We start from the raw sequence: 24416 nt of genomic DNA, 5'->3' as shown, positions 1-24416 counted from the left end.
AGGAATTGTATGTGGTTGGAGGTGCACAGCATCAGGAATTGAATATCATCAAGCAGGAAAGGGGCGTCTATAATTAGTTGAGCAAAGTTTCCACAGATAACTTGATCAAAAGGTGATTGCGTCAACAATATGGGAAAACCATGGTCTATGGAACCAGACCCGCGCTTGACAGTGGGATCACCGGCTAGGGAACACTAGCCCGCCCACTAAGGGCGAGGGTTGGCCCCCGATAAGCAAGCAGGCACCGCCAAGTGGGGGTCATTCTATCTAAACAGCAGGTCCGGGAAAATCCTCATTGCGACAAAGCAAGAAAATAATGGGTCTGCCTCAGATTGATGACGACCACTATCCTGCTCTCGCAGACTCCCAACGTCCCTATCGTTCTACAGATACATTGTACTTTGGGCTTTGTGTATGAAGCAGATCCTTGGCATGTCATGCATGCAAAGTTGTACATATAGGACGCTAAAGTGCTATCAGCACAAATCACAGGCGGCCAGGCCAGGATATCTCGAGCATGGCCTATCCAGCCTATCGAACAAAAAAGTCAGTTGGAAGATGGGTTTCTAGCCTTATCTACTGACATGACAGTACACGTGACCTTTAGGCGGAGTCGAAAGCGGTAAATATCTCGCTGGCAAAATAAAACACCGCCGACTTTTTTTTTTATGCAGAGACTTCGCGTGCAGTATCTTCTAGACTTAAGAGATCTAGCGGTCGCTTGAGAAGATGCCTCGGAAAGCGATTGACTCGCGCATTCCGGCGCTCATTCAGAATAGCATTCAGGAGAAGAAGCGCAACTTCTTTGTTGTCGTGGGTGACCGCGCAAAAGATATCATCGTCAACCTTTACCATATCAGATCGCAATTCGATGTTAAACAGAACAAGTCCGTGCTATGGGCCTACAAGAAGGACCTCCTGGGCTTTACAAGCCATCGAAAGAAGCGGGAGGCAAAAATAAAGAGGGAGGTAAAACGGGGCATTCGAGAACCGAATGAGGAGGACCCTTTCGAACTGTTTGTCACCCTCAATCAGATCCGTTATGTGTACTATAAGGAAACGGAGAAGATTCTGGGAAACACATATGGCATGTGTATCCTCCAGGACTTTGAGGCGATCACACCGAATCTACTCGCGCGAACCATTGAGACAGTCGAAGGCGGCGGTACAGTGATCATGCTACTGAAGAGCATGAACAGTTTAAAACAGCTCTACACATTATCGATGGACATTCACTCGAGATACCGGACGGAGGCACATGATGATGTGGTCGCACGATTTAACGAGCGTTTCATCCTGTCCCTTGGTAGCTGCGACTCCTGCCTGGTCATCGACGACGAGATGAATGTGCTGCCAATCTCCGGCGGAAAGAATGTGAAACCGCTTCCACCACCCGATGAGACTGATGAAACTAGCAAGGGTACAAAGAAGGAACTGGATAAGATTAAAGATGATCTGGCAGAGTCCCAGCCTGTTGGGGCCCTGGTCAACCTGGCACGAACTGTTGACCAAGCTAAGGCACTGCTCACTTTCGTCGATGCGATTGCCGAAAAAACGCTTCGAAGCACTGTTACGCTGACTGCCGCCAGAGGTCGCGGTAAATCCGCAGCTCTTGGTGTCGCTATCGCGGCGGCAATCGCCTACGGTTACAGCAACATCTTCATCACCTCGCCAAGTCCGGAGAACTTGAAGACTCTGTTTGAATTCATCTTCAAGGGCTTTGATGCTCTCGGCTATGCCGACCACGCCGATTACACCATTCTCCAGTCTACCAACCCTGATTTCAACAAGGCTATTGTTCGCGTCAACATCCATCGCCAACATCGCCAGACAATTCAATACATTCAACCTCAGGACGCTCATGTGCTAGGACAGGCAGAACTCCTGGTTATTGATGAAGCTGCAGCCATCCCGTTACCGCTCGTCCGAAAGCTGATGGGCCCATATCTAGTTTTCATGGCTTCCACAATAAACGGTTACGAGGGAACTGGCAGGTCTCTCTCTCTAAAGCTGATCCAACAGCTCCGCGAACAATCAAGAGGCGGTGCAAAGATTGCCGGGGATGACACTGATGTTGCTTCGCGAGCGACTGGGAAGATTGAGAAGAACTCCGACAAGGGCTTGGGTGGTCGGTCACTGCGAGAGATCACTCTGTCCGAACCCATCAGATACGCCCCTGGTGACTCTGTCGAGAAGTGGTTGAATAGGGTTCTGTGTCTCGACGCGACACTACCGAAGTCAAAAATGAACACTCAGGGATGCCCTCATCCCTCTCAATGCCAGCTGCTCCAGGTAAACCGAGACACTCTGTTTTCGTTCCATCCTGTCTCCGAAAAGTTCCTCCAGCAGATGATGGCTCTTTATGTTGCCAGCCACTACAAGAACACTCCCAATGATCTCCAACTCATGAGCGATGCTCCAGCACACCAGCTGTTTGTGCTCGTCCCACCGATTGACGAGGACGCCGCCAAGTTACCAGAGCCACTTTGTGTCATCCAGGTTGCCCTGGAAGGTCGCATTAGCCGACAGAGCGTTCTCAACAGCCTGAGCCGTGGTCAGCGGGCTGGTGGCGATTTGATCCCCTGGCTTGTTAGCCAACAATTTCAGGACGAAGACTTCGCCAGTCTCTCTGGAGCTAGAATTGTCCGCATCGCCACTAACCCCGAATACCTGAGCATGGGCTATGGGTCCCGCGCTTTGGAGCTCTTGGTAGACTTCTTTGAAGGTAAATTCACCGACTTATCAGAAAACATTGTGGACACCCAAGAAGAGATGGTCCGGGTCACCGACGAAGAGCTTGCAAACTCGAACCTACTCGATGACAACATTCAAGTCCGCGATATCCGTTCCATGCCGCCCCTTTTCGGCAAGCTGTCCGAGCGTCGACCAGATCAGTTGGACTATCTCGGCGTCAGCTACGGTCTCACACCATCCCTCCACAAATTCTGGAAGCGAGCTTCTTTCACCCCTGTATACCTTCGCCAAACACCAAACGACCTCACCGGCGAACACTCGTGCGTCATGCTTCGAACGCTTTCTACTGGCTCAAATGACATCAGCTGGCTCGGTGCTTTCGCGCGCGACTTCCACCGCCGCTTTATCTCCCTTCTTTCCTACCAATTCCGAACCTTCGCATCCGTCCTCTCCCTCAGCATCGGCGAGTCCGCGACCGCAGGCGCCAAGCTCGACCCGTCTCTCGCCCCGTCGCCTCTCACAAAATCCGATCTCGATGCAGCCTTCTCCCCCTTCGACCTCAAGCGCCTAGACAGCTACGCAAACAACCTTCTCGACTACCACGTCATCCTAGATATGGTCCCCACCATTGCAACATGGTACTTCTCCGGCCGCCTTGCTGGTAAAGTCAACCTCTCCGGTGTGCAGCAGTCCATCCTCCTCGCCATCGGTTTGCAACGCAAATCACTTGACGACGTGGAGAAGGAACTCAGTCTCCCCTCATCTCAATTGCTAGCCATGTTCCTTAAGATCGTCCGTAAGGTCTCCACTCACTTCCGCTCTCTTGAAGAGAGCGCTGTCGCAGATACCCTCCCTGCGGAGAAGGTACCTGCCACCTCAGCAGCCGCCGATGCACATGACGAAGTCGTCGACGAGCGCTTCAAGCCCCTCGAGACTAGTCTTGACGACGAGCTCCGTGAAGGCGGCGAGGCAATCAACGCCGAGATGCGCGAGAAACAGCGCGCCCTGATTGACGCGTTACCTCTTGACAAGTGAGTCATTCCTCTTCCACATACTAAATTTACCGGAAAGCGAGTCCTCCGCGAGCGAACAATAACTGATTTACAGCCTCCAGATACGAGATAAGTAATGGCGATGCAGGGTGGGAAGAAGCAGAGAAACAGATCCGTTCTGGCGGCGCCGCAACTGTCAGCGTCAAGTCATCGAAGCAAAATAAGCGCAAGAAGGGCGAGACTGCGCGAGAGATATACGAACAGGAGATAGAGTCCAAGAGACAAAAGATCATCCAGAAAGGGACAGAGGGGAAGAAGAAGAGGTAGTCTGGTATCTATTCACTAGACAACTTGGGTCATTGTGGAATGCGTAATGGTGTCCCGTTTGTTCGAGTAATGTTTTGTATATAGGTTAATCGGGTATATCCAAAAGTTGAAATAGAAGCTACGTTGCGTACCGACGCGTATGAAGAACAAAGTTTCATTCTCGCTATTTTGTGTTTTGTGTAGATAACCTTCAATGACAATTACCCATATTTTACAGTTCATCATGATCAGCTTTCTTTGCTGCTTCATCCGTCGTAACCACAATGCCCTCTGGCAGCTTGTTTCGAGGCCCTTCGCCCAGCCGAATGGCATCAATCCATGCTTCTACCCGTACTGGACTAAAGTCTGCACGCTCCGAAGAGTCGTACAATCTCCACCAACCCCTTCGCGCGTTCAAAGCAACGATCTCGACAGACTTCCCATCCTCAGACAAGCCAAGTCCAGCTCTAAGGGCCTTGGCCGCGGCGTTCGACGCAGGGATGCTGTACAGCGGGAAAAGCTTGGTTTTCCTCTGAGTATGTTTATGCGCAACCTCCGCTAGACTCTCAAGTGCCTCTTTGGTGGAACCGCTGGCCTCGGTGTCAGGGTCACCAGACTCTGGTATGAGAGCAAGGACACAAGTGCTAGACTTGGGTGCTAGGCAAGCTGCTTCTAGAGCCTCAGGGGTTCCGAGGGTGTCGATAGCGGGCGGGGGAGTAGACGTTGGGGCGGCATGTTTAGCTTCTGTAGTAGAATCCTCAGAGCCAAAAGGTTCATTTGATGTTGATTGCTTTCCGGACGCGCTCGACTTTGAAGATTTGCTCTTTGTTTTCTCAGTAACGGGAGCAGGATCAGCATTAGGAGCCGCTGCTTGACTGAGAAACTCGACGATTGGGCCTTTCTTAAGTTCACCGTTGTAAACTATATGTTCTTTTCCGTTTCCAGGAAGCAAAACTAGGCTTGGGAACTCCGTAATACCAAACCTGTCTACGGCAGCGGTTTCCTTGTCGCGGATTTGGGCGACTTTAATGCTACCCAGAAATTCGATCGCGAGGGCGCGGACCAGAGAGCTTGTTGTGCCTTTCTCAGTGAAAAGGATGGCCTTCGGTGTTTTCTCGTCCTGAGAAAGCCACTCATCCAAGTTCTTATCCGTGATCCTCTTTACATGGTTCGGGATCCTCTCCGCTACCGCGTCGACAATTGCTTTGGCGGTCCTAGGCCCTTGGTAATCCTCAACTCTGGGTTTTCCAGGCTTCTTGGACGGCGTCACAATCTTCAGCGTCGGGAAGCCTTGAATTCCCATCTGCCCACAGAATGGTTTGTTCGCATCGTCGTCGCAATTGACGGCCGCAACCTTGGCCAAACCGTCCAAGTTCTTCGCGGCTTTCTCGTAGGCAGGTTTCAAGTTCTGGCAATGGCCGCACCAAGGCGCATAAAACCTAAAGAGTTCAGGGCATTCAGAAAACGCTCGTAACACGTCTGCGAGGTATGGGGACTTACTCAACAATCTAGTTCCTGTGTTAGCTTGAATTCGAGGCACTTGGGGGCCGAATGGTACCACATACGGAAGTGTAGTTTGAATTAGCAATGAGTTGGTTGTAACTCTTCTGATCGACCTGAAGAACCGGGGATTTCTTAGTATAAAGTCCGTCCGCATTGATTGGCAGAGCTGCCAGAAGCGACGCGACGAGGAGAAGCGCAGAACTCGGCTGCAGCATAGTGTTAGTGTGCGATTACTGCCTGGTAAATTGTACGATCTGGACGAGCAAGTCAATGGTCATAAATTAAACATGTCAGCGAGGACAAGAGTTGTATTTGAGCTATGGCAGGACAGGGATGGAGAAATTGAAGCAAGGTGTCCTCAGTCCTGACGCTCGTGAGTCTTGGCATGTCACGGTTGCCAACTCCGCCCCCGCAGTTTTTGATATCACACTATATCTTCCGCATGTATTCACTTTCTATATTTCACTTTCTGAATCATCACTTTATTGGGTTCACTGCCCACGAGCTCGGATGAGTTTGTCAACAGATAATCCGTAATATTGTTACAACAGATACGAGTCTAGGAATCCCTACCCCGCAATTGCCATGCAAATAATCACGATGCCAGACTCACAGACTTCCCATGGCTTGGACCTCCCTCTATTGCCTCATGAGCTCTTCTGTATGGTCCTAGACTATCTCGACTCTAGTGAAATAATTCGTTGCCGACGGGTCTCACGGTTATGGAATGAGGCTTTCAGAGATCCGGCAATCTTGATACCACTGCTGAAGAAGCTGTTTCCACTGGCAAAGGAAGTCAGAGAACTCTATGGCCGTCATGGCCTGTTGGAAGACTCAAAAAATAGCGAATACTGGCGCTTGCTGTTCGATCGGATCACCTCGAGGTATGATCACCTCACTCGTGGGAAGCCCAGATCAATTCAGAGGCTTAGGCTGTGTGAAGAATTCAGTATATCCGGCGAAAGAGAATGGTTCCAGGTACAACCTTGGGACATCCATGCCAGCCATCTAATGCAGCGGGTAGATCTGCCTTTCTCGGAGTCTTTTTGGTCGTATGATGAGGGTCTGTTAGTCTACCCAAGCGCCGACCATGCCTGCTTAGTCCTTATGGACCTTGATAGCGGCAGGGAGTCTATGGTGCCATTCATTATCAGGGGAAAGGTAATCCGAAGAGTCAGACTACAGAGACAGGTCCTGGTTGTTGAATGGGCGGAGCCGAAAGCCTTCCATTGGTTGAACGACAGCGACGGTGTCCATCGTCATTTTGCTTCTTCTTTCGACGTGCGCAAGGAGTCCAGCCGCTGGAGTATAACCTTTCGCAATGAGTGGAAGATCATGTTTCTCGGGCATCCACTCAGCGAAAGAGACCGCTTCTACTCGACCCATAGTCAGACCCATTATGCCATCTACATCTGGCAGCCCAATCGCAGTCTGTACACTGCGGATGAGGATGCTCCGATAGAGTCATTGTCGATATGGGATATATCTAAACCGTCCTCATATAGGCCCTCATTGGACCCAACTGGGCGCTTGCGGGTAGATGGTGAAGATTCGGGCCCCTCCATTGTGTCACGATTTGGTTTCAGAGAGCTAGGATTCTACTCCGTCAGACAACGAGGTCTCCCAGGCATACAGTGGCTGAATATTACGGAAGACAATCAATCAATAGAGATTTTTGAGAACTTATGCACAGGCCCCGTGGATCGGTTCGTTGGACCCGCTGAATGGACGTCGCAAGTCCAGGTGACGAGCATCCCGGTTAATGGCTACGGACCCTGCTATAGACAAAACCTCGACCTTATACTGCCACCGTATCGAGGGAATAGCAGCTTGCAGGCAAGCCCCCTCACTCTCAAGGTCTGCGACGAGCCGTGGTATACCACCATCTCAGAGTCATGGGATGGAAAAGCCCAAGTAGGCTTCTGTCTTCATCTATCCCAAGCCACTTGGCCTTTTGACTTGAAAGCTTCACTGAGTATTCGGACCCCATCGTCGGCGATTACTCTGAAGCACGCCGATGTGTTTGAGCTTACGGGCAAGGGGAAGATATGCGGAACCGAACGTTACCTCCTGGGCGAGAACGGTAACCGCGAACTGCTCATTTACCGGTTTGATAAGTAAGCCCTGCATATAGCCGGCAGAGTTTGGGGTTTCTTCAAGATAGTGGTATATTCGGGACACATTCAGAGTACGCTCGCCTAAAACAAGCTTTTGGCTTCTTAATCCTCTCGATAGAGGTTGACACTACGACCTGCATGGCTACGGCACCAAGTTGGCCACTTGAAATGCTAGGTAGATTTGATGCTGCATCCATACCCGCGGTGGCCTTTGACGGGCTCTGGTTGGGCCCGTCAGCTCACGGACGGCTTTACCCGGGCGAGGTCTTCCCTCATAAATCCTACCGACCTTCCAATCTTGTCCGCAACTGTAGCGTTCTCCCCGATCCTCTCCACTCGCACCATGCTACTGGCCACGGTCGTCTCCCCACTGAATCTGGATTTCTCCATGTGGAGTTTTTCCACCCCAGGTTAATTTATCCGGGGATTCAGCCGGGAATCAAGACTAGTGGGCGCGGGGGCCAACCACCCGCACGCTTGCTGACAGGCGATGCCGATCACGGACGAATTATGGCATGGCCTAGGTCTTGGTCAACTACCGAGTGGCCGGACGTGACGCCGGGAATTCTTGCGAAAGCAGGCTTCTAGTGTGAGAAGCGTCTCAAGAATAGCCGGAATCATGTCTGCCATTTCGTATGAAAACCGTGCACCATCCGCCTTAGTGCATCGCTGGCGTGAGCTGTCGTTCTATCTCAATTCTGTCTCGGTTTCTCGTCTTGCTGTCATACTCTATTGCACAACATGGGCGGCGCCGGCGATACCTCGGCGGCTTTAGACGCCGCCGCGCAAATCCGCAAGGCCAAATTGAAGGCTTCATCTGGGCTCCCGGGTTTGATACAGAATAAAAAGGTCTTTGGTGTCGCGATGTTCGCTTGTCTTGGAGGGTACTACTCTAATCTACCGCTATCCTCAGAAGACGATCGCTAACTTAGTCGCAGTCTCCTCTACGGTTATAACCAGGTAGTGGCTTCAGAAATTCATATAGAATCACTAGCTAACTTTTCCCTCCCAAAAGGGCGTGTTCTCTGGCGTCTGTGAGTCAAGAACTATACGATTACTTGGACCGAGCTAACGTACTATTATCCTAGTGGTTATGCACTCTTTTGAGGAGCATGTAAGCGCTCGCTTCTCATCAGCAAGCCCCTTCCCGTACTGACAGCCTTCAGATGGGAGATGCGGTCACAAACGAGACAAAGAAAGGATGGCTTACATGTATGACCATCTCACTTGTTATTCTATCAGCCTAGGCTAATCAAGTGCAGCTATCCTCGAACTTGGTGCCTGGCTTGGCGCTTTATATTCCGGTGTGCTCTGCGAAAGATTCTCCCGAAAATACACGATCCTTGCGCACGTATGCATTTTCTGTATCGGCGTCGTGATTCAGCTTACCGCGGCTGCCGGCAGCGGAAGCTCATCGAATATTTTGGGAGGTCGATTTGTCACGGGTATGGGTGTGGGAAGGTACATTTACCCATGGCCGCGTATATTAGGGCTGCCAGTCACTAACCTGTGTCTCTTAGTCTCTCAATGAGTGTTCCCATGTACAACGCTGAAGTATTTTCTTTCCGACGATGTATTTCAGCTTTTATCTAACTTCTTGAAGATAGCACCGCCTGAGGTAAGAGGCTCTTTGGTTGCCATGCAGCAGCTCGCAATCACCTTCGGAATCATGGTCAGTTCTCTCACGCCTAGAACAGGCTTATTCCCTTTTGTGACATGTCGCTAACCGTATGGGTAGGTCTCCTTCTGGTAGGTCCTCGTCTCGATTTATTCTCTCGCAACCTAACAACCCCAGGATAAACTACGGAACAAACCACATCGGTGGCACTGGTGAGACTCAAAAAGATGCTGCGTGGCTCTTGCCCTTGGCTCTTCAACTCGTCCCAGCAGTCATCCTAGGAGTCGGCATGATCTTTATGCCGTTCTCTCCTCGCTGGCTTGTACACCATGGCAGAGAAGAAGAAGCTCTCAAGGTCCTTCGAAGCCTTCGTGGGTTGGAGGCAGACGACCCTGTCTTGCAGCTAGAGTTTCTAGAGATCAAAGCCCAGAGTGTCTTCGAAAAACGTACTGAGAAGGAAAGGTTCCCTCATCTGGAGAGGACCAGTCTCTGGAGTTATCTGAAGCTTGAAGCTGCCGGTTACAAGAGTCTCTTCACCAGCTGGCCCATGTTCAAACGGGTGATTGTTGCTACAGGTATGCTTTCACCCTGACCATTATCGCAACACTTAACTAACGCGTCTTCAAGTCACTATGACTTTCCAGCAATGGACAGGCGTCAATGCGATCCTCTACTACGCCCCCACCATCTTCGAACAACTCGGAATGAGCAGCAACACCACGTCACTCCTCGCCACAGGCGTCGTCGGCGTAGCAATGTTCCTTGCGACAGTGAGGCTCCTCCCCTTCATTCATTACGCCCCCACTATCTGTTCCAATTTTTAACACATCTTCAGATTCCAGCCGTAATTTGGGTCGACAACGTCGGTCGCAAACCCATCCTAGTCATCGGCGCCATCGGCATGGCAGCCTGCCACTTCATCATCGCGGGGATTTTCGCCGAGAACGAAACGCAGTGGGAGTCGCACCGCGCCGCAGGCTGGGGTGCCGTTGCCATGGTCTGGCTGTTCGTCATCCACTTCGGTTACTCGTGGGGCCCTTGTGCCTGGATTATCATCGCTGAGATCTGGCCACTTAGCGTGCGTGCGATTGGGACGAGTTTGGGCGCTTCGGCTAGTATGTCTCTTATCGATCTCCTTCGTTCTCTAGGTACGTTGCTAATAGACGGTACTCAGACTGGATGAACAACTTCATCGTCGGCCAAGTGACCCCGGACATGCTCGCGGGCATCCGGTACGGCACATACATTTTTCTCGGTTTAATGACGACACTCGGCGCGCTGTTCATTTTCTTCTTTGTCCCCGAGACGAAACAAGTCTCGCTCGAGGAAATGGATGTTATCTTCGGTTCGGAGGGCACAGCCGTTGCGGATTATGAGCGACAGGCTGAGATCTCACGCGAAATCGGGCTTGATGAGGCGTTAGCCAGGTTTTCTGAAAGGTCTGGGGCTACTTTCGCAGAGGTGGAGCCGAAGAACGCGTGAGATTGGCTTCTGGTTTTATTGCTTGGGTGAGTTGAGCTGGGTAGTAGTGGACGATGGGAGTAGCTTCGCGTTGAATACCATTTGTTGGCTAGCGCATGGGGACGAAATACTATCATCATCTTTTTTGGTGAATCTTTGTTATTGTCTCACTTGGATATTCGATTTGGTTGCCTTACTCAATTGTCACACTCGCCTTCCGGCCCATGCTTAGGCCAACAGACAAGCCTGGTATTGTACATGGTTATGCAGGATTAACAATGATATATGTCCAGACGAACAATTAATCAAGAAGTTATGGAAACCACTAAGTGAATAGTATAATTTAATATACTATTCAGCCCTTCTTGCACCTTCTTAAGCCTCGTCTCATGATACAGTGTAAGTTATAGTGTCGGATTATTCAGCTTCATTGAATTTGCACCTTACGCACCTCTTAATCCCGCAACCGGGGCAGACAAGGGTATATATCGGCCTCCACAAATCGCACTCCTCGCACTCCTCGTGCCCCAAGTCTTTCTTCCAGTAGCCTAAATGGCGGCACCCAATGGGGTCAAGGGCATTCGTTGAGCTTGCCGCACCTGGAATGGTCATACGCACAGTCTCAAGCCAACCGCAGTATGTCTCCATAATCATGCCTTTCAGTTCACCGTAGAAATCCTCCTTGCTATAACGGCCACGCTTGTCAGCTAATTTCGAGGTGAAGTATGGGATGAAAGAAGCTAAGTAGGGGTAGACGTTCGCTTCGTCGAACTCGGCGAAGTCATACCACACAGGGGTTGGCGAAGCATCGCTGTGATGCACGCTGGATGTTTCTTCGGTACAGAGGTCATGGTGGTCTTCGTTTTCTGAATGACATGAACGATACGGTGGTGCATCACTAAGGTCATAGTAAATAGAGCCAGCGCTTTCGTCTTCTGTGTCTCCGCTGGAAATTGCGTTTGCTTTAACTTGAGTGTCTTCACTTGAACAGGGCCAGGCACCACTCATCGTGTAGCCTGCCGAATAGTCGGATGCAGGCAGGTCTTTTTCTATGTTGCGCTGGTGTGATTCCATATGAATAGAAGTGTGCTCGTCGCGGTCTCGGTCGGCTTTGAGCACATCCACTGGTTGCATTCCAAACTTGGCAATACCTTCAGTATCAGGGACGACGTTCGGAGCAGCATCAAGGTCGAATCTTAATCCAGATGCGATGTTACAATTGCCATCAGTCTCGGACTGGGCGTCAGGATCAAGTTCATGCTCATGTTTTTCTCTAACTTCCGCTTCAGGGCCAATCCCAGCTTCGCCAACAGGATCAGTTTTGAGCACGCCATGAGATTCCTCGTTAGGCCTTACTCCAGCACACCAAACTGGCCAAAGTCCATTGTATGCTCTACCGTTGTATGTTTGCCTTGGCACGTCAAAAGGTTGTTCGTCTGAGTTCAGGACAGACCGCCAGGCCTTCTGACAATCTGTATCCTCCGTTAAATCATCAGCGATAAATTTCGCAGCAGGTATACGAATATTTTCCTGCTCCTCTGTCTCTGCGCTTGCTTCACGAGCTCTGTCGAAGCGAGGCAGTTCTTCCTGCGACTCGGGATGGTTCCAGACGGAATACCAGGCCCTCTGATGTATTGCTTCTGACTCTTCAGCGGCAGATTCCTCAGCGGCTCGGCGGATTTTCTCCTGATTCTCTCTTTCTACCTCATCTTCGCGGGTTATCTCCCAACGAGCTATTTCTTCCTGCGATTCTTTGGACTGGGGTTTCATATGAACGCTCTCGCCAAAGCTGAACATGTACCGATCCTTGCGGACAGAGGTGTCCCCATATATGCCATTGGGCTTCCATCCCTTGTAATCAGGGCTAGTGAAGAGACGTTCCTCCTCGCTGTAGGGTCTGTATCTCCGACCGAGTTGCATGTCGTGCTCTCGGCGGGTGGTAGGGTTCCGGAGAATTTCGACGGCTTCGGTGATCTGTTGGCATGTGGTTATTCTTCGTTTTCGCTTTGCAAAATAGAAGGAGGAACCGAAGACGGAGACTGGTGTTTACCTTCTGGAACTTGATAGCAGGGTCATCGCCTTTTGTTTTGTCTGGATGGTGCTTCAAAGCGAGTTTCTTGTAGGCACTGTTGATGTCCTTCAAAGATGTATCTGGTGATATCTCCAGAATGTCGTAGCAGTTTATCATTCGTAGTCTTGACGAGCTCGCCATTTTCAGGAGTTCGATGAGTGTTTCAAGGCAAATATTAAGAGAGAAACGCGGGCTGGTCAAATGGAATTGTTGTGAGTGTTGGCCCATAAGGTCATGCCGGGAAATTGAGGAGAGCAGGGTTCACTTCAGTGAGATTCAAGGAAGGCGTGAGTGGCTGTTTGATGACGATGCCAATTTCATCCTAGGTAGCAAAAGAATAACCGAGTGACTCGCAGACAGTTGAGACCTTTTTAAGGAGGAGTATGTCAAATCCGCAAATCTGTAGACAGCTAGGACGACTCTAATCCAGAGCTTATGCGAAAGGTTAATAGTGAAAGGACTGAGTTTAGATCATGCAGTTTGCAGCTATTTTTTAGGACAACCAAAAGTCATGGTACAAATGAAATGTAAAGAGATAGATTTTACAGGTTGGTGAGAATCTAGGTACGTGAGAGTAGTCTACATAAGGTGACTGCCTCCCAAGTGATATCATAACAGCATCTATTCAGCGCTGGCGGCGGCACCGGTGATAATCTCGACCAGTTCACCGGTAATGGCGGCTTGACGCTGACGGTTGTACAGAATCTGGAACCTGCAATGGAATTAGAACACTGATACGGTCGCAGAAATCTCGCTGATACTCACTTGTCAATCATTTCACCAGCGTTCTTGGAGGCGTTCTGAAAAAAGGTTAGTTTAATAATATCGCCACTACACGTTCTTCGAGGATACTTGCCTCCATAGCGTTGCGACGAGCCTGTTATTGAATTAGTATTATTGTCTAAGCGTATCATAAAGACAAACTTACCGAGATCTCACAGGCGTGGCCTTCAGCCATAGCCCAGAACAGGCTGTTAGCAAGAGCGTACTCGCGGAGGTTGGAGAGTGTTTCCTCATCAGCCTCGTACGCAGAGAAGTTGGCTACAACAATCAGCACAGAAGAGCTTCTGGAATGGAGACCGGAACTAACGGGACTGAGTGATGGCCTCTTCAGAGTAGGCCTCGACGGTGTCGGGCTCGTAGCTCTGGGCGTTGACGAACTTGTTGTAGATGATCTTAACGCTGGCATAGTCGGTGGGGAGCAGAGCAATTTGGTCGGCAACAGCCTGGGCGTCAGCGAAGGTGGGGATATCCTTGCAGACGTTGGCAAAGCTGAGGACGATGGCGTTGGGGTTGGTACGAGAAAGTTGGGCCTTAGCCTTCTCGCCGAGAACCACGAGGTCAGAGTTGGGGTTGGCCTCGAGAGCGCGGCGAGCGGCCTTGCTAAGACCGGAGTGAATACCACCGCAGAGACCCTTGTCGGAGCTAGCAACCACGAGCAGGGTCTTCTTGTCCTCGAGGGCCTTGGTCTCAGCCTGTTCGAAGAGGGTGTTGGAGGTCTGACCGTAGGCACGGGAGTCGTCCATGGCCTTCTGGGCGCGGGTCAAACGGGTAGAGGCAATGACCTTCATGGTATTGGTGATCTTCTTGATGTTCTTGATGGACTTGAGACGGCCTTCGATTTCACGCAGGGTCGCGAAGTTGGCGGCATTGGGAGGCGCAGTGCTTCAACAACATCAGTAACCGTCGCCAGACCTCGGAGTATCTGCTAGCAAGCGATTCCTATCGCTTCATCGCAAACGATCGTAGGTTCTGCGGGGAGGTTGACTGCCGGAAGAGAACTTACCGGGTGACCGCAGCGGCACCAGCCCGGACAGCCGGACGAACAGCGCGGGTAAGCATCGCGATAATGGACCGTGTGACTAAGAGAAAGGTATATCCGGTGATAGAACGACAAGACGGCGAGGATGGTACACCACGGGGTTCAATCGCCGGCGGAGGTGGTCAACAGTAGATGAAGGGAAGTGGACGAATTCAACTCCTGTTTCTGTTCTTCCGACACCCGGAAGACTAGTCCTAGTCAGGAAGCTATCTAGGCTGGCGAGAAGGACCACTGACGCAGTCTCGTGACCGTCACCCGGATTACCGGCCAAGGCTCATGTCTTTATAACCTGAGAATTTAGGCGACAATTTTGCTGCAATCAGAGTGGCTGAATGGTCACGGAGGAACAGGGTGAGGCCCGGATCGCCTCAGGCCCCAATAACCTCTAAAGAACGCCTCGCTTTCCATTCGTTTCCTTTCCTCCTCTCTACCTCTCACCTCGACTCACTTGACACTCGTGTGCGCCTCATTCTCTGCTCTCCTCTTATCCCGGCGCACCCAATTTCTCTCTCTTTTTTACCCTTTCCGCTCTCTTTTCACTTCTCTTACTTCAAGCATTCCTCCCTTTTCATTGGTTGATTCATTATTGACTTCATTCTTCGTCAAGTTGTTCGAGCGCCAGCGTCGCTCTACAGATTAGATCGCTATCTCGCTGCGTCCAGAACCCGTTTACTCCCTCCCATCGCTTCCCGATATACTACTGTCTGTCGGTTTACTAGAACCATGAGCTCTTCAGACGATGATACCCCACTCGTCAAAATGAACGGTAGATCTTCTGGTAAGTCGCGGCTTGTTCTTGTCGAATCTGATGCGCCTGCCTCTTTTCCCGCCTTTCCTTGATATCTTACTCGGTTTTTTACCTCGTCGACTTCAATATTAATTAATATTTCTTCCGAAAACAGGTGGTCAATCGGACGTGAAGGTGAACGGCGCAGCGGACACCAACGGTTATGTCGACCCCGGTGTCTCTATCAGATTTGGGCCGGTGCAGAAAGACGAGGACGTTGAAATGAACGATGCGAACGGCGCCAGTGCAAGCAAGAGGAAGGCGCGATCAAGTGCCAATCAGGCGCAATCGTACGCGGAGCCCGAAAGCAGTGAGGAGGACGAGCCTCTGGTACGGCCACCCACCACCCAGATCACTACGGCATTTTTGCCATCGTTGTTTGCTTCAGCGGCTGACACCCCGGCAGAGCAAGCGTCGACGCACTTCGGTGAAACACGAGGATCCGGAGACTGACGACGATGTACCACTCGCACTTAATGGGCGGAAGCTTCCCAAGGCTTCGGAAACAGCAATCGGCGGAGAATCCGACTCCGATGTTCCAATTGAAAGGAAATTAGCTGCCGAAAAAAAGAAGATTCAGGTCAAGGGAGAAAGGGATGCGAAGCCATCTGGACAGGCCACCAAGTCAGCGGCTTCTGGAAAAAAGCAAGCAAATGGAGTGAAGAAAGATCCCGCCTCTGCTAAGCAAACCCTGAAACAAATAAAGGCCGAGCCAAAGTCAGCGCAGTCAACCCCAGCAAAGAAGAACGCGAAGGCTACCTCAGTGAAGGAGGAAAGCGAAGAAGCTGAGGAGCCAGAGGAGGAAGAATACAGGTGGTGGGAGGACCCAACCAAGGGCGATGGAACAATCAAATGGACCACTCTTGAGCACAACGGCGTAGTTTTCCCACCCCCGTATGAACCGCTTCCCAAACACGTCAAGATGAAATATGACGGCATTCCTGTCGACCTTCACCCTGACGCAGAAGAAGTGGCCGGCTTTTTTGGCAGTATGTTAAACTCGACTCAGCATACTGAAAATCCCACGTTTCAGAAGAACTTCTTTGCAGATTTCAAGGAAATCCTCAAAAAGACTGGCGGCGCGAAAGATCAGAAGGGTAACAAGGTCGATATCAAGGAGTTCTCGAAGTGCGATTTCCAGCCAATTTTCCAATACTATGATGCACAACGTCAGGAGAAAAAGGCGCTGCCACCCGCTGAGAAGAAACGTCTGAAGGCCGAGAAGGATGCACAGGAGGCTCCCTACATGTACTGCATGTGGGATGGTCGCAAACAGAAAGTTGGCAACTTCCGAGTCGAGCCTCCCTCCCTTTTCCGCGGTCGTGGTGAGCACCCTAAGACAGGTCGTGTAAAGGCTAGAGTTCAGCCCGAGCAGATCACCATAAACATCGGCAAAGAGGCGCGCGTTCCCCCTCCACCCGAAGGCCACAAGTGGAAAGAAGTGAAGCATGACCAGGAAGGCACCTGGCTAGCCATGTGGCAGGAGAACATCAATGGCAATTACAAATACGTCATGCTTGCGGCCAACTCCGACGTTAAGGGTCAGAGTGACTACAAGAAATTCGAGAAAGCCCGCGAACTCAAGAAACATATTGCTCGGATTCGCAAGGATTATCAGAAGAATCTAAAGCACGAGTTGATGGTAGAGCGACAAAAGGCCACCGCCGTTTATCTTATTGACCAGTTTGCTCTTCGTGCTGGCAATGAGAAGGGCGAAGACGAGGCTGAAACGGTTGGCTGCTGCTCTCTGAAATATGAGAATGTCACGCTCAAACCTCCGAACAAGGTGATCTTCGATTTTCTCGGTAAGGACAGCATCCGCTTCTACGACGAGGTCGAAGTCGATCCCCAAGTCTTCAAAAACCTGAAGATCTTCAAGAAGCCTCCCAAGAAGGAAGGTGACGAGATTTTTGATCGGTTGACGGTAAGCCTTTTCCCGGGGAGCGTCAAGCAAAGGTTCGCTAATTTCTCTAGACATCTGCCCTCAATAAACATCTCTCCCAGTATATGCCAGGCTTAACCGCAAAGGTGTTCCGTACCTACAACGCTTCCCACACAATGTCCGAACTCCTCAAGTCAATGCATGCTACCGGTAGCAATGCAGAAAAGGTCAAGGCATACAATGACGCGAACCGAAAGGTTGCCATTCTGTGTAATCACAAGCGCACAGTTGGCGCAGCTCATGCGCACCAAATGGAGAAGATGAGCGAGCGAGTGAGTCCAAATCCTGTTGAATTCCGAGGTCCAGGTCGCAGACACCGCTAACTATTTCACTCCTGTGCAGATCAAGGGGCAGCGCTATCAGAAATGGCGTCTTAAGCAGATGATGCTCGACCTCGATCCGTCTTTAAAGAAAAAGAAGGGTTCCCAGTTCTTTGAATTGGATGAAGACATCGATAAGGAGTGGATTAAGGAACACCAGGCTTTCCTGATTGAGGAGCAAGCGCAGAAGATCAAGAAAAAGTTCGAGAAGGATAACGAAAAGCTTTTAGCCGAAGGTGAGAAAGAGATGAAGGCGAGTGAGCTCGAAACCCGGTTGGAGGCTGTCAAGGAATTAGAGAAAAAGTTCAACAAGGAGAACAAAACTGGCAAAGTGGAAGCTGAAGGCCGAAGCCCAACCGTCGAGAAACTGGAGGCATCCATTGCTAAACTCCAGCAGCGTATCGAGAACATGGAGCTCCAGGCCCAAGACAAGGAAGATAATAAGGAAGTGGCCCTTGGTACCTCGAAGATTGTGAGTGAACCGCTACATACACTTTCGATTTAATCAATAGCTAATCCTGAGCAGAATTATATCGATCCTAGACTCACGGTCGTCTTCAGCAAGAAGTTCAACGTCCCAATAGAAAAGTTCTTCTCAAAGTCTCTGCGGGAGAAGTTTGAGTGGGCCATCAAGTCCGTCGATGAGAACTGGGAGTTTTGATATGAACTGCATTTGGCTTTTCCTGATATTTGATTTACCTCCGCTGCCATTACTTCTCTTGTTAAACTCTCACGCATATCCAAGCAACGCTGCCTTTGTTTGTTCTCCAATGTTTCTATTCCTACTCTGCCTATATGTAAACCACAGACTTTTTGTCACACGATTGCCTCAGTAGAAATTTTCAACTTTTTTTTCCTCCGTTCGAACCTGTGGTTCGACCCTTTGGCCATGGGAGATCATAAGCGAAAGAAGACATGCGGTAAACTGCTCTAAATACTACATTTTACAAGGAGATCCATCTAGCGTTAGCTAGCTTATCTTACGAATAGAAGATCTCAACCTTTACTAATTGACCAGCATCCCATTAAGGCTTGTCTATAGTTGCCAAGTTGCCATATATCAAGTCCAGATCCCGTCTGTTTCGGTCTCAACCTTTCGTTTCCTAGCTGACCCAGCAAAGGGACCCCTCAATTCCCCTTCTTACATACCTTTTGGAAAAGCGCAGTCTAAGCACGTTTCAAGTGACGTAGATGAGTCCCATTAAAAGTAAAGTACATCGTAGGAAACCAGAGATTCAAAAATGAGATGAAAATTCTTAATCCAGGAATACGAATAAATGCACTCCGTTCAACAGACCAATTCTAACAGTACATGCATGCATGATATGACACTGACATGACTGGCTCAAAATCAGGATGAAACGCTCATATAGAAGTAAATAGCAGAAGTGGTATGTTCTTGTGCGAACAGGAAAAGATGTAAGCGAAAATATTTCAGGGAGCTGAGAGCACACAGACAAGTGTCTTTGCAAGAATCTGAATCAAGACGGAACAGAGCCAGTGTTCCAGCCAGCTGGAGAGATTGAGAACAAAGCGAAAGGAAAGATGAAAAGGAAAGATTATAAATTACAGACTGGCCGCCGGGGTGCGTCGATTGGCTGTTCACAAAACGAGAGAGAAGGCGAGGAGAATGCGTTCTATATGTGGGCACGTGCTTTTGGTCGAAAGATCCCTGGGTCGAATTGATCTATGGTAGGGTGATGCAGATTCCGTAGTCATACGCGGCTTTTGAGCACCATGGCTTTCGTATCAGGGAAAGGTCATTAACGGTGTCCGTCGTTCTCTGCGCTGGAGGGAAGGTTTGACACGTCAATAGGTGTCGATATGGTCAAGGAAATACGTTAGCGTTGCGCAATATTTTATGGCCACCAGCCCATGCGCTTGTAACTCTCGACCATGTCTCGAACACTGTCGGGGCCGAAGTTCCTGGTTGGTTTCCAACCGGTGGTTGTTTCGAATAATGTACCATCAAGCGACATATCCTGGTCTTGGAGTACATCCCTCTCGATAAAAGGACTAATCGGCCCTGGACGTGTAATGCCTTTCTCTTCGATCAGGTCTGACCAGCCCTGTAATGACACCTCGTTCATATCGTCAACCACGTCATCCAGGTTCAACTTTGCGAACTGGGACGCCAGGGAACCTAGGAATGAACACTTCAGACCGAACACCTCTGTAAGAGCATCAGCCACATGTTGCTGGCGGGTATCGTTGTGATCAACAACGTTGAACAGAATTGGGGCGGAGCCATCTGTGGGAGCACTGTATCTCCATTCCGCAGCTTTCCATAAAGCGCTGGCGGCATCCTTGACGTAGAGAGTATTTGTCTTCAGGTCCTTGGAGTAAAGAAGCTCGAGGTCCTTCTGCATATCCAAATAAACCCGGGCAAGGCAAATTCCCATCGCAAAGTAACCAGACTCATACTCGCCAAAAACGTTCGGCAGTCGCAAGACAACGTGATGAAGGCCAGGGGTCTTCATCAGCTCGTCGTTTGCTTTCAGCTTCCATTTCGCTAGCTTGTGCCATGCTTGGATTTTATCGCCCTCTTTTCGCGGGGTCGAGCCGCCTTTGTAGACGTGAGCGGTAGAACACTCAACAAAGGACTTAATGCCTCGACGAGCCACCTCGCGACCCAAAGCCACGCTGAGATTATAGATCCGGGCCTCGTAAACGTCATCAGGCTGGGAGTATCTTGTTTCACCTCCGCAGTTGATCACGTAGTCGAACTGTTCGCCATTGGCGCGATCGAAGATGCGGGGGAAATGCTCTTAACGAAGACATCATTAGCTGAGGCCCCTCCATCTAGTTCAGCTCAAATAAAATGGGAACTCACGTTCTCGGCTAGCATCAGCTTGAACGAACTTATCCTTGGAGCAAGCTTCTTCGAATTCTGGGGCTAGCCAAGCTAGCTGCGGTAAGACCTTATCCACGAGTCGCACTTCAGAGGCTAGGTTATTCTCGTGGATGTAAAGGGCCAAATGCCGACCGATGAATCCTGCATGACGACGTAGGTTAAATACGGTTCACACTGTCTGAACACAAAAGGTAGGTCAGTTTTGGTGCACATACCCAACCCTCCGATAATCAGCACGGACGGCTTCTTGTCGGTCATGGTGAAAAAGGCGCGACAAAGTATGTAAAATCAGGAGGCCTCTTTTTTGTTGCAAGCGTATATTATATTGTACAGATTACAGCCCAGGCAGACTGTCGCACCCCGCACTCAAGTACGGCTTGAATGACGTGGAGGGGTTGACGGAGGGAGGTGAGACTAAGTGTGGTGTTGATGCGATGGCGGGAGCTGTTCGGGGAAGCCAACGGTACCTCTGAATAATGGACTCGATTTCCGTTGCGGCGTTGGAGCTTTCGAGAATCAGCACTGCGTGTATACGCCCTTTGAGAATGCAAAAGGACAAAGACGAAGAAGGAGAGAAGAGGAGGAGAAACGAAACGTGAGCAGGACAAGAATACCTAACGGAGGGAGGAGAACCTTAAGTTTGGGGGTAACCCGTTCGGGCGGACGACGATTCGGTTTCAATAATCAGATTTTACAATGGCCACCCCGGGCGTTCGGAGGAATCTCTGTCAACTTGACCTGCTGGTTCTCTCGAGCTAAACGACTGACCCATGTCGCTGTCCAGGATACAGTAGTCCTGGTCATATACTCCGCCGTCGCCTCTTTCGCGGGCCGCTGATCCCTTTCCCCTGCCAACTACCCAAGTACTACGGATACTATGAACACGCCCACGGGCCATCATCTTACATGAACTTATTCGTCTGCGATAGCTACATTTTAGACTTCAACTCAATAATATGACGACCGGTTTAATGCATTCCATCGACCCTTCAAAGCCAAGCCGCAATTGCTGGGGAAGCCAGCGGAAAAAGCAACTTCACCACGAATACGGGGATGACGCTCCCCCTTCCAAGCCATCGCCGAGCGAACGCCGTTAGTGCTGCATCTAGAAATTTCGGCGGCATCGTGGGTTCCTGGTCATGAGGACAGGTCAAACTGTCGTTCCCCTGCCAAGCGACGCGTTGTGGGACGTCTGCTCATAACGCTCCACCCAGGAAATTTGACTCGGAGTACCTCGAACTGTCCGTACGTGCTTTGCTGAGCGAGTACCAGGTGCTAAAGGCGTCTCGAGTGGTATTCAAAGCCCAGAGACGCGGCCGGCCGCGTTTATACCAGACGACCTGCAATGGTTGAGGAACAATTGAGGACCAAACCCAAAGATTGAGTGTTCATCCGAGCTCACCACCGAGTACGGGCACTCGTATGTTCCAGGCAAACTATCACCATGAACTCCACATAATATCTGATATCCAACTCCGAGGAGGTCACCATAGATAGAGATCATGATCTATGCGTTCGAGCTTGGATGCCGTTTGCCACTACAGGCGACTGTGCAGTGTGGACTGAACCAATGCCTGGTTTTGACTTTACGCTTAAAATTGAGACTCGACGAACTGTCTCACTTGCCGAGGCTACTACAATAAGAAGTTGTCGTTAAATTCTCCCTGCCTCTGCCACTCTGTGTCTTGTGCTTTTTACCTTCCTGTCATCGACAATGCTATTTGCCCCTCATCACAAAGCTGACTGGTGGAATAAACGATCATCGCGCAAGGCAAAAGCTAGATTGGAAGGCAATGGGGTGAGTGGATAAGGCAATTCGACGGCGCTAGTCGGATAGAGACAACAGGCGTACTTGGCAGCCTGCAACGCACTGCGCAGTTGGCGGCGGAGGTCGATCATGAGTCAATAACCATGAGATTGGCAATCGCTAGTCCCCGAAACGCCCGACTTCCTTGTGTCTGCAGGGATGAGTCCGACGAACAAACGAAGTCCGGGGAGACAATCCAAATAAGACATGCAGACGCAGAATGCAGAGGCATCGCATCCCTCACTGAATGCTTCCAAACTGTCAAACGCATCGTGATTCGGATAAATTGTCCCATACTCAATGTCAAGCTCCTAGATCCTTCTCCAAATTAATTACCTAACTTGCATCGGCACCATCGTTGCATCTGCGCCGCAGCGGAGGATTTTCCGCTTGATCATCTGCAGGGAATAAGTCAGGATCTGCGGTTCAGTGGAGATTTTAATCTCAGCAACTGTAATATTATTTGCCCAATTTGCAATCCCCTCGACGACTTCTGATGGGCTCTCCAATTGACTAAGCCGGGTCGCTTCTGATGTCCTAATCTAGCCTGGCTCGAAGTTGATCAAATTGCGGTAATCAGTGTCTCTGATAGACATTTGGAATTCTGGAAGCTGTTTGCTGAAAATGATCTGTTGACGTCAGTCTTGGAAATCTCCGATCCAAATGAGCTTCGCTTGCTCTGTTCCATGGTTCATACCAGCCTAAATTAACGCCGGGGCACGGGCTAGGAACTGCGGAGAAGGGACAACTCGGGGTTCCTGGGTCTCTCGATCACTGTTTTAGGCTGTGAAGCTAGGTAATGTAAGTTGGCAACTAGGCAGGCTTGAAGTTTGATAGAGTTCGTCAAGCAGACTAGCCCAATCGTATCTTCCTGTTTGTCTTTTACGGTAGCCAAGTGTTCGTAGATGCCCCAGCTCTACGACGGTCGAATTGAATTAGGAATGAAGGATATACCATTATTAAGGAAGCCTTCATATAGAAGCTACAGTATAGTCATATAAAGATGTTGGACCGTATGTTCTACTAAGGGTCCGACTTCAGTTGAAACAAGTAGTCTTGCCAATATTCCATAATATCACAACTTCCCTATCCAGATGCTGATAGTGTCTAACACCAAATCAATGCGTGGACAAGCGATTTCAATCAACCCTTACATCAGCAAGAAGATCGAAAGTGCCCGTGTTTTCGGACTTTTACTGCTCAAGATAAGGCACAACACGAATTTGGAAAAGATCGAAGGGTCGGTGACAAAATCCCTTTGCAACCCATGCCGCCTGGATATTGTCTAATAGACTGCATGACAGCCTATCACGATTGTTTCCCCAAAAGTCATAGCGATAACCTGCTGAGCAGCTGCAAAAAGATCATCCCAACTAATCGCAGTTTCACCTCCAACTCCCACTTGAGCATGGGAGTCCACCCCTTCTGCTTGAGGCCGCAAACACGTCCTATCTCAAGAAGTAATGACCAAGGAAACTTAGTTCCAGGATCTGAACCAGACGGGGCAAGCTTTTTTGTCGGTAGTCACCAGGAAGAGGTATCACGGCGCCATCTGAAGTGGAAGGCGTTTGACAGGTAAAAGGTAGCAATCCCGGTTGCGGTTTAGTGTGTAGTCGCGCAATTATCAGAGAGCTTGCGTTACCCGGGGAAGGTGCAAACTGGGAGCTCTGAAAGTTTGAGCTCTTTTAGGCGGCAAGGTTCGATATATTCATCCTCGTCATATTCGTCGTAGTGCTCGGTAAGAGTGAACTCAGTTTCCTAGAGCCCTTTAACTTTGGGTATTTTTTTTTTCGATTGCAAGGCACGTGCGAAGACCGTTGTGGTTCGGTTTTGGGAGCATTCGGGCTCTTCCTTCACAAAACTGGTGGCTTTCTTTCTGAGAAGAACTAGAACTCAGCTAATTGTGAGTCAAATTGTCAGCTCAGTTCAGCACACAGACCCATACAGGACCGAAGCAAGATTAGGAGAAAGCATGGTAAGACAGGGAAAGCAATTCACCAGCGAGAATCATCAAGATGCCTATCATCTTCACCACGAGCAACTGAATCATCTTTATTCAACTAGCATGATTCTATAACCCCCTACTATTTTCCGTGACCGTCCATGAACTGCTCCACGCAGT

At 50.0% G+C, this 24416-nt stretch overlaps 8 protein-coding genes across 8 annotated transcripts; 4 read left to right on the top strand and 4 right to left on the bottom strand.

Moving 5' to 3' along the window:
• Nucleotides 1-729: 729 nt before the first annotated feature.
• Nucleotides 730-4158, top strand: BDW70DRAFT_169868 (ribosome biosynthesis protein KRE33; the record flags this gene model as incomplete). Its single annotated transcript, XM_073742795.1, has 2 exons — nt 730-3725; nt 3809-4158. The coding sequence occupies 2 exons, from the start codon at nt 730-732 to the stop codon at nt 4011-4013; spliced, it is 3201 nt and encodes a 1066-aa protein (XP_073593675.1). The 3' UTR covers nt 4014-4158.
• A 6-nt stretch (nt 4159-4164) lies between these two features.
• Nucleotides 4165-5746, bottom strand: BDW70DRAFT_140965 (putative disulfide isomerase). The gene is made up of 3 exons (XM_073737707.1): nt 5558-5746; nt 5493-5500; nt 4165-5431 (listed from the first exon to the last, which is right to left on the bottom strand). The coding sequence occupies exons 1-3, from the start codon at nt 5708-5710 to the stop codon at nt 4225-4227; spliced, it is 1368 nt and encodes a 455-aa protein (XP_073593674.1). The 5' UTR covers nt 5711-5746; the 3' UTR covers nt 4165-4224.
• A 349-nt stretch (nt 5747-6095) lies between these two features.
• BDW70DRAFT_162244 (F-box protein) lies at nt 6096-7616 on the top strand (the record flags this gene model as incomplete). Its single annotated transcript, XM_073741094.1, has 1 exon — nt 6096-7616. One exon carries the CDS (start codon nt 6096-6098, stop codon nt 7614-7616), a length of 1521 nt encoding a protein of 506 aa, XP_073593673.1.
• Nucleotides 7617-8353: 737 nt separating this feature from the next.
• On the top strand, nt 8354-10712 carry BDW70DRAFT_162243 (sugar porter family MFS transporter; the record flags this gene model as incomplete). The annotated part of the gene is made up of 13 exons (XM_073741093.1): nt 8354-8496; nt 8551-8572; nt 8628-8646; nt 8701-8726; nt 8779-8824; nt 8875-9073; nt 9133-9166; nt 9216-9284; nt 9351-9361; nt 9408-9805; nt 9858-10000; nt 10066-10345; nt 10405-10712. The coding sequence occupies 13 exons, from the start codon at nt 8354-8356 to the stop codon at nt 10710-10712; spliced, it is 1698 nt and encodes a 565-aa protein (XP_073593672.1).
• A 393-nt stretch (nt 10713-11105) lies between these two features.
• Nucleotides 11106-13098, bottom strand: BDW70DRAFT_140959 (DnaJ domain protein; the record flags this gene model as incomplete). The annotated part of the gene is made up of 2 exons (XM_073737706.1): nt 12742-13098; nt 11106-12665 (listed from the first exon to the last, which is right to left on the bottom strand). The coding sequence occupies exons 1-2, from the start codon at nt 12988-12990 to the stop codon at nt 11109-11111; spliced, it is 1806 nt and encodes a 601-aa protein (XP_073593671.1). The 5' UTR covers nt 12991-13098.
• A 17-nt stretch (nt 13099-13115) lies between these two features.
• BDW70DRAFT_90091 (F1F0 ATP synthase subunit gamma) lies at nt 13116-14712 on the bottom strand. Its single transcript, XM_073745156.1, has 6 exons — nt 14549-14712; nt 13853-14427; nt 13691-13803; nt 13619-13639; nt 13528-13562; nt 13116-13474 (listed from the first exon to the last, which is right to left on the bottom strand). The coding sequence occupies exons 1-6, from the start codon at nt 14602-14604 to the stop codon at nt 13384-13386; spliced, it is 891 nt and encodes a 296-aa protein (XP_073593670.1). The 5' UTR covers nt 14605-14712; the 3' UTR covers nt 13116-13383.
• Nucleotides 14713-15021: 309 nt separating this feature from the next.
• Nucleotides 15022-18564, top strand: BDW70DRAFT_140955 (DNA topoisomerase 1). The gene is made up of 6 exons (XM_073737705.1): nt 15022-15362; nt 15487-15701; nt 15778-17295; nt 17346-17585; nt 17656-18105; nt 18160-18564. The coding sequence occupies exons 1-6, from the start codon at nt 15308-15310 to the stop codon at nt 18292-18294; spliced, it is 2613 nt and encodes an 870-aa protein (XP_073593669.1). The 5' UTR covers nt 15022-15307; the 3' UTR covers nt 18295-18564.
• A 210-nt stretch (nt 18565-18774) lies between these two features.
• BDW70DRAFT_90079 (NAD-dependent epimerase/dehydratase family protein) lies at nt 18775-20854 on the bottom strand. Its single transcript, XM_073745155.1, has 3 exons — nt 20703-20854; nt 20467-20628; nt 18775-20400 (listed from the first exon to the last, which is right to left on the bottom strand). Exons 1-3 carry the CDS (start codon nt 20743-20745, stop codon nt 19493-19495), a joined length of 1113 nt encoding a protein of 370 aa, XP_073593668.1. The 5' UTR covers nt 20746-20854; the 3' UTR covers nt 18775-19492.
• Nucleotides 20855-24416: the final 3562 nt, after the last annotated feature.

The sequence above is a fragment of the Aspergillus foveolatus genome (assembly GCF_047715535.1).
Source record: "Aspergillus foveolatus strain CBS 279.81 unplaced genomic scaffold BDW70scaffold_46, whole genome shotgun sequence".
Classification (NCBI taxonomy): domain Eukaryota; kingdom Fungi; phylum Ascomycota; class Eurotiomycetes; order Eurotiales; family Aspergillaceae; genus Aspergillus; species Aspergillus foveolatus.
The sequence above is the reverse complement of the archived record's forward strand: the minus strand, read 5'-3'. Positions and strand labels throughout refer to the sequence as shown.